Here is an 8,426-nt window from a genome sequence, read left to right on the forward strand (position 1 = left end):
TATGAATTGTATTTTAAGTTATTTAAAAATATTTCTATATACATTGAAGTTTGACATTTTTTTTAATCCAACGATTTTATAAAGTGATGATAATTTAAGAATGCTTGTAACATGTACGATGGTTTTATGAATAATTTTTTAAATGCATATTAAAATATATCAATAAATCTACAATGAATATGCTAACCAATCGGCTCTCTTCATTCTCTCTCGATAGAATTTTATTTCCGCTATAATTATGCAAAACATAGTTAAAATCAGATACCTTTTAATGTTTTCTCCACTTTGACGTAACGATACGGCAATTTGGCGCGGTCCAGTGAGAACGGCGATACCAGTGTGACATTGTGTCCTCTGTTAACGAGCGCCTCGAGCAACGGTTTAAAACCGAAAAAATGACTCTTAGCTTCGGTGGGCAAAAACGCCAATATGTTGGACGGTTTGATGGGAAAAGGGTGCCGAGTCGGCGGTCCCTCTGAGTACGTCGGTTCTGAACTCCGTATTACCGGCTGGAAAAAAAACAATAACACAAAATTATGAACATTAGTGGTGGTGTTTTTTGTTGTTGTTGGTATAAACGTAAAATCACAATTCGATCAAGTGCTTACGGTGTTCAGCGATAATATTACAAGAGTACCGACAAACACAAGGGCTGACATTTTCAAAGGACCCATCGCGAGGAACCGTATACAAGCGACGACAGACGCGCACCGAAGGAACGATGATGACTACTAATGAACTTGGGGTACCAGCACGTACCGTTGCGCAACATTGCAACAGCGCAATCGGTGGGGGGTAAACTTTAGTGTTATAACGCTCGGGTGCGTGTGCGGACATTTGTGATGATTGTATTCACGATTGATAATTAATGCGTCCACGGCGATTTTGCTCGCCGTCAACAGATGCACGGTTATGCACAGGCTATGGAAATCTCAACGTTTATTTTAATTACACCGCAGTGTTTACCATCGTTCCGTACTCCGATATCGGGATTGAATGTTTACGGACAAAAACGTATACGTCCATTACGACACAAATGTGTACGAGATCGTTTTTCAGCGACAAATATTATTTCCGCGCACCGGTTGTTTTTTACGTAAAAACCAGTTTATCTGTTCGGGTACAGCAAAAACCCTACAAACACGGTCAAGTGCCCCGATTCCCTGTTCCAACACATAAACGAGACCTAAAAACCAAGTTTTACCTCAGCTTATTCCGGCGAGGTTGAGATCCATCTCCCTCCCAGCCGCACGGGCTCGGTGAGAATCGAATAACGAAATCTATCAAAACTACCGTCGAGTCCCTCGCCCCCCCGTCGGGGGTCATACTTGACGCCAGCCAGTGGTTAACGCGACCCGTGGTGCGATCCACATAAAACATAAGGACAAAAACATTTTCGTTGACAAACGAACCCCGGCTGGTGCCGACTTTTGACCCAGCTGTTATGTGTGTTGTGAATTCTTCGAACAGCTGAAACGCCGCCTATTAATATGCTTTTGCTTTGAGCAATTGAAAATTATTTTGTAAAATATTTGAATAAATTAATAAAAACCTTACATATACAAAAAAATAATACAAAATATATACAAAAAAAAAATAATAATAATAATAGTATTTTCTAAATTCATCAGGACATATGTTTGAGTATAAATAAAATTATAACTGTTACTATACTCTTAATATTTTTTAAAAGTTATTATAAATTCATAAGATATTATGTTTACATAATATCAAAACAAATACACAATAGCAAAACAAAAATATTTTGAAGTTTATAATTTATTGAATATATATTCAATTTGACACATTTGAAACTCATTGAAGAGCTTCAGTTGTACATTATGTTTTTATTGTTATTATTTATTTAAACATAAAAATAAAAAATAGTTTTCTTTTTTTGTATCAGAAACAATTTTTTATTAAGGACCCTTAATTATAATTTATAATCAGTGGTTAGTGTTCATTGCTTTGGTCATGTACAATTTAGCCAAAGATTGAGTAGAGAATTTAGCAATTTCTTCAGCGTATGTATCAACCTGTGTAGCCATCAACATGGGTGGTAACCTAGGAGGCACTGGTAAGGGTCTGAATATTTTAGTAATGTCTTCTTCAGGTAATGGTGGCTCATCTTTAGCAGCTCTTGCTTGGTTTTCTAGTGCCTATTTAAAACATTCAATTGTTGAAATTGTGATTCATATTCAATAAAACATTATGATTTAAAATTTAAAAATTATTACTCGTTTTTGTAAGTAACGGTGCTTGTCTGAAGATTGGCGAACAACTGCTTGTTGATAACGATTAAATTTGATTGCTTCTTGATTTAGATCATCCACTCGGTCCATTAAATGACGTAACTGTCCTTCCAAAACAGTACTATAATATAGGGATAGTAAATGTTTAGTATAAAAATTAGAAAAAGTTTATACCAGAATACTTACGCAGTACCAATATCCAAATGTTCTGAACCTTCTTCTACTTTAATTTTGAAATTTAACTCTGAGAGAAGGATATTAGTCAATGTAGAATTTTTTATGACAACTGGTACTTTTACCAATAAATGATCATAACCAACTTTTAATGATTTTAATGTGTCTGGTTGAAAATCATTTTCTTTAAACATAGTTAAGGCCTGTGGTGTAAGACGATAAGCACTTAAGGACAAAAATCCACGATTTGTTTTAGGAGCATCTAAAAAATAAAAATACAATTTACTTTTAAATTGTTATAATACAAGCAAATGTAAATAATAAAAATTTGATTTATTTTATTAAATATATTCTAGGGGTGCATTTTTTTAACAGATTAATTGTTTTTTTATATATAGTACTTTCTACATACTTTTGATTTAAGTGTTAGCTGAATTTAAGAATTTAAATTGAATTTAAGTTGGTAAAACAATGCATTTTGACAATTTAATAGAAAATTATACTTTAACATTAAAATATTCATGCATACAAAAAATTAATACATAAAATAAATGTTATTAACATTTTTTTTTTAGTAACAAACTGTGAAAAACAGAAATGCCTTCATAAAATCAAAAAATATAGTGATTTTTATGAATAACAATATTTACAAATAAAAATGCTTACTATAAATCAGTATAGGAAATGCATTAAGAGTGAAAATAAAATATACTAATGATACTTAAGAAATATTTAATTTAAAAACAAATAATAAATATATATTAATGTAATAAAACAGTTTTTATATATACTAAATAAGTAAAATTTCAACAAAAACAGGTATCTCGTGATGATTAGTATAACTACTTAATTAGTAACACTGAAACACTTCACCTAGTAATTTAATTTCCTGAATAATTTATAGATATTTAAAATTCAATATTCATACAATTTTTAAAATACATATTAATTGATATAATTTAAAAAACCGAAGAACAAGTAAATATAATAACTTAGATAACAATGTACTACCACCATTGTGACCAAATGAGAAATATAATACTAAAAAAAATTCATTACACAACAGTAGGATATTGTTACATTTATTACATTGACTTATTAGTAATTTTTTAATCATTCTTAATTAGATTTATTTAAAAGAACTCTATTGGTGAGCACAATATTCTTCAATTACCCTGAACATTTATTTAAAAGAAGTTTAAATTTTTAAATAGGTGTTAATAGTTGCACCAAGTATTTAACAAAAAATTAAGTTTTAATAATAAATTTATTAAATAAAACTATTTAAAAATATATAAGAACATAATCATAAGTAAATTGCAGTAATATGTAAAATAATTTGTCATTCTAACCTAATAAACATGTATAAAAATACCAATATTGTTTAAGTTTCAATACTAACCAAAAATGAGAACAACAGATTCCTCAATACTAGTTTGGTAATGAAATTGTGATTCCAATAATGGTAAACTCAAAAAGTTACCAATATCAGAGCTTTGATACCATCCAACATGATAATGATCAACATTGACTTGACGAAGACTTTTCATCATATCCAACTGATATTTTTCTATAAAATAAAATCAAGTTAAATTTTTTTGTAGCAATATTTTTGTAAACTTATAGTAAGCAACTTTTATAATTACTGAGATAGATTAATATATATATATGAAAAATTTAAGTGATGAATAATACGAATCATTTGAAAAAATCCTAACAATTGGTCAGTTATTTTACTACAGTAGAACATAAGTGATTAAAAAAAAAAAAAAAAATGAGTTAGGTACACAAATTATTAAATCTAGCAATGTTTTAATAAAATATAATTAATAAATGAAGATTGATGTTAACCAAAATAAATATTATTATTATTTGATACATCATTATGTAAAGAATAAATTAATAGCTCTACAATCCAATATATTATTATACAATACAATATAATTAAAAATACATAATATATACAAGTAAATAATAAATACAAATACAATAATTACCAATACATTATAATTTATACTCTTACTACCATATTTGAAGTACTATAGATAAATTAAAATAAAATATAATTAATAGTACATAAAAGATGAAATTGTATAAAATAACTAGTTCATCATACTAGGTAGTATACAATTTCGAAATTTTATAGCTAACTGTATCATCAGTTTAACTTGAAATATAAACAATATGGAGGGAGAAAGCAAATTTATTATTTCATGATGTACATTGAAAATTAAAGACTTTGAAAAGAAACAAAATAGTATACCAATATAGAAAAAAAAAAAAAGAATACAGTCAATATAATATTTATCAATTATCAAATAAAGGGTAGAAATGAAATTATTATACTGGCAAGAATTGAATAGATACAGAAAATATATAGCGAAATTAAAATTCCGTGGGTACTTCACTAGCTGCTGACAATAATCGACAGTATTAACGGAATTTGTCAGATTTTGTTAGGCAATCGATAAATAACACAATTTTTCTTAGAAAACAAAATGCAATCAATGTGGGTTGAGTTAAGGGGGGAAACAAATTACAGGCAATAAGATTAGCACTACGGAGACGAGACGGCTGGACTTGGGTTAAGTGACTAGTAACGACTTACCATCGTTGATAGACTCGTCGACGCTCTTTGGGAAGGCGAAACAGTTGGTTATCTCCAGACAGTCCTCCACGACCAGGCCCAACAATGCTCCTTGGGCAATGACCACGTCGCTGGCGCATTCCTCGTGACAGTGTTTTGCGATTTTCATCAGCGCCTGCGACACGAAACAACGATCGGTTTAACAACGGCTCTCGACGGGTACTCGAACACGAGACCGCCAATCATTTCACTCACCAGTCCTTCGATTTGTACGTATTTGACCGCCGAGTAGGATTCCTTCATCTTCGGATCGATTCGTCTAGACGCCATGATGTCGTGCTAGAGTAAGTTTCTGTGGGTGCCTGTAAGTTGAAGAAATCAATCAGGAAAAACGGGAACGTCGGCAATTGCGATGAGTTACCGCGGATGGGACGGGAACGACGTCGTGCACCGTGTGATAATAAACGTTGGCCGGAGGGAGGGATCGGCGACGCCTGATTTTCATCACTGCCATGAAGATGAAAACGGTGTGCGATGATAATATTCACGCGGCGCAAGCCGTCTCCCAGTGGTTCTCAAAGCGCCGGCGGAACAAGCCCGGGCGATTCAAACATTTCTGGACGTGGGTGCACGGCGTGCCGCAATGTGTTTATCCCGCGCGCAGTGTCGCACATTATTTTCTTTTATGTTTCACCGGCGGCGAACGCGACAATCATACCTTGAAAAAACCTAAATTTGAAAAGGCGGTACGATAATTCGCCGAATGCGATTAAGTGTTCAATGCATGAGAATACAAATATATTATTCTTGAAAAAAAATATACGACCGCAGTCATACACGAAATCATTCGACTGTTCGTCCACTGGGTTTCAATCATAGGCGGACATTTGGTTGAATTTTTTTTTGGGGGGGGGGCTATAATAATTCAATGTAAAATAATCCGTAGGGGCTTCGCCCCCCATACCCCCTTCCCATGCACAAGTAAAACTTATTACTATTAAAAATGTAGATATGTTTAAATTATATTAAAAACAAACACTAAATAACGTAGATTTAAAAATAATTAATATTTTATTTTAATGAAAAGAATCTATTTGTATCAGCAAAGATATTCAAAATATCATCACTTTTTATATTTTTCGATATATCTTTTTCAAGAGATTGAAAGCTCGCTGAAGCTATCTTGAACAAATGATGTCCTTAGCCAAGTTTTTATTATTTTCATTGCACTGAAACTTCTTTCGTAAGTAGCTGAACTAATTGGTATTGTTAATGCTATTGTAAATAGTTTTTTATTATTTCTTATTTTACGATTTTCAAAAAAACGACCCGATGGCGAGGTTAGGCATTTGGTTTTGGACGCCACGCAAACGACGAAGAGATTGTATCGAAACGCTCGCGCGCCAAAGCAGCGGTGCTGTTCTGCCGCAACCGTGTCCACGAACATGTCCTCAACTGTCCAGTGGGTCTATTCTTGAAATCATTCGAATTGGATCCGTATACGGAAATCGCGGTTTCCACACGAATTTTCACATGATCCGACTAATATGTATTCTTGAAATATTTCTGTATATGAATGCGTTCGGTTATGTTGATAAGTTCCGCACGATACATCCGAATAGGAGAAGAGCATTCGGAAACGTATTTCCGTATACGAATGAACATAATATAATATATTTATTCATTTATCTATTTATTTAATCATTTATTTTTTAATTATGAAGTATTTATGTGATAGTTATCATAATGTTTTTATTACGTTTATTGATTCAAATAACTATAATTTTCCATTTTTCATTGTATCTATATACTTAATTCGATAATGTGATTGAGCTAGGATTGATTTTTTTTGTTTATTAATTATGTATAGCAAATTAAAATATAAGAATGTAAGTAACAAAATATTTGATGAAAATTTGATATTTGATTGAAGTGATTTTACTTATAAAATGTAATTTTAATTAAGTATGTACCATTTTATCCTCATATTACTATTTAGTATGAAATTGAAATAAATACTAATAACTATAATAAATAAATGCTTTGTAATACATTGCTATTTAATGATAATAAATACAAGCTTTAGTTAAAATCTATTATAGGTTAGTTATAACTTTATAAGCTTATAAATACAATTTTAGTGTTGTACATGGGTAATTTAAACGAACGTTTTATCGTGAACCATGATTTATATTTATGACTTGGGTCATTTTATGATTGTTATCGTAGTTCGTAATCTTGTTTCTTAGTTACCTACTTTCTTATATCATTTGATAATATGAACTTAAGTATAAATATAAGTATCAATCCACAGAATATATGAAACATATATTCAATCAGTCATTCAACATTTAACCGACAGGCGATAAGCACAGATCAGTATGGACGACTTAGATTTGTATGTTCAACTGAATGGCATAGAGCTATTAGAACAAATCCAACGGGATTCAGTAAATGTGCAAAAGACTGAATTTATTAATCCTTTCGAAAATAAGTTTACCTACTGTTACTCATTTTTTTGTATTTAAATACCTATAATATGAGAATAGCAAATAGGTATCAATTATGAAGTTTTTATTTCAATAATTTTGCCAATAGTGTAAAATACTCTTCTTGGATATTTTTAAGTTAAGTATTTTTACATTTAAAAAGTAATGAGTTTATATGATTACCAATAATTACTAATTAGTGCTTGGAACTATTTGCATTTTATTATTAGAAAGCTTTATATTCTATAATCTGATTCGACATAAATTCATTTCATCATAATACAAACAATCGAAGTAGGTACAAGCAATTAAATTGCATATTTTAAGATTTTAAGCATATTAATACGTATTGTGTTTGTAGATCAACCATAAACAAATTTTTATAACTGAAAAAATGTAGGCATGATTAAAGAGTTACCGCAGTACCGCATATCATCTTGTCTAAAGATACGAGTACTTTTAATTATAACTCATATTATCCCACCAACTGCACCATCCACGTATCCACTGTTCATGTATTATTTGTATAGTTATTATAATCGACCGGATTTTCAATTATATAAAAGGTTTATTTTTACCACAAGTTTTCACTATTGCCATCTGCGTCGCACCATATTATTTGCCACCAAAAAATAATGAAACAAGAATTGATTGTAATTTGTTACTGAATTGTAATCATAACGACCAGCCGGGTTTTACCATATATTAATGATGGAGTCACTTTGCACTTGTTCGTTTGATAATAATAAATTACCAATAAGATAAAATACCAAAATGCTATTAAATTTCAATCATGTATTTTGATGTACTGGGATGTGATTTTGTGTACGTACCAGTCTTTTAAAGTATTCGAATACAAGTATTTGAATACATGTATTAAAATACGTTTTGAAGTATTTTTTGGTATTCTAAATACAATTTTTT

At 30.7% G+C, this 8,426-nt stretch overlaps 2 protein-coding genes across 2 annotated transcripts; both read right to left on the minus strand.

The window, feature by feature from the left end:
* Positions 1-225: 225 nt before the first annotated feature.
* Positions 226-742, minus strand: LOC112682472. Its single transcript, XM_025553080.1, has 2 exons — positions 609-742; positions 226-509 (listed from the first exon to the last, which is right to left on the minus strand). Exons 1-2 carry the CDS (start codon positions 672-674, stop codon positions 258-260), a joined length of 318 nt encoding a protein of 105 aa, XP_025408865.1. The 5' UTR covers positions 675-742; the 3' UTR covers positions 226-257.
* Positions 743-1,892: 1,150 nt separating this feature from the next.
* LOC112682467 (eukaryotic translation initiation factor 3 subunit H) lies at positions 1,893-5,481 on the minus strand. The gene is made up of 6 exons (XM_025553079.1): positions 5,269-5,481; positions 5,035-5,188; positions 3,829-3,996; positions 2,439-2,688; positions 2,238-2,373; positions 1,893-2,159 (listed from the first exon to the last, which is right to left on the minus strand). Exons 1-6 carry the CDS (start codon positions 5,341-5,343, stop codon positions 1,947-1,949), a joined length of 996 nt encoding a protein of 331 aa, XP_025408864.1. The 5' UTR covers positions 5,344-5,481; the 3' UTR covers positions 1,893-1,946.
* Between the last annotated feature and the right edge of the window lie 2,945 nt (positions 5,482-8,426).

The sequence above is a fragment of the Sipha flava genome, unplaced genomic scaffold (genome assembly GCF_003268045.1).
Source record: "Sipha flava isolate LNK unplaced genomic scaffold, YSA_version1 204_pilon_pilon, whole genome shotgun sequence".
Classification (NCBI taxonomy): Eukaryota; Metazoa; Arthropoda; class Insecta; order Hemiptera; family Aphididae; genus Sipha; species Sipha flava.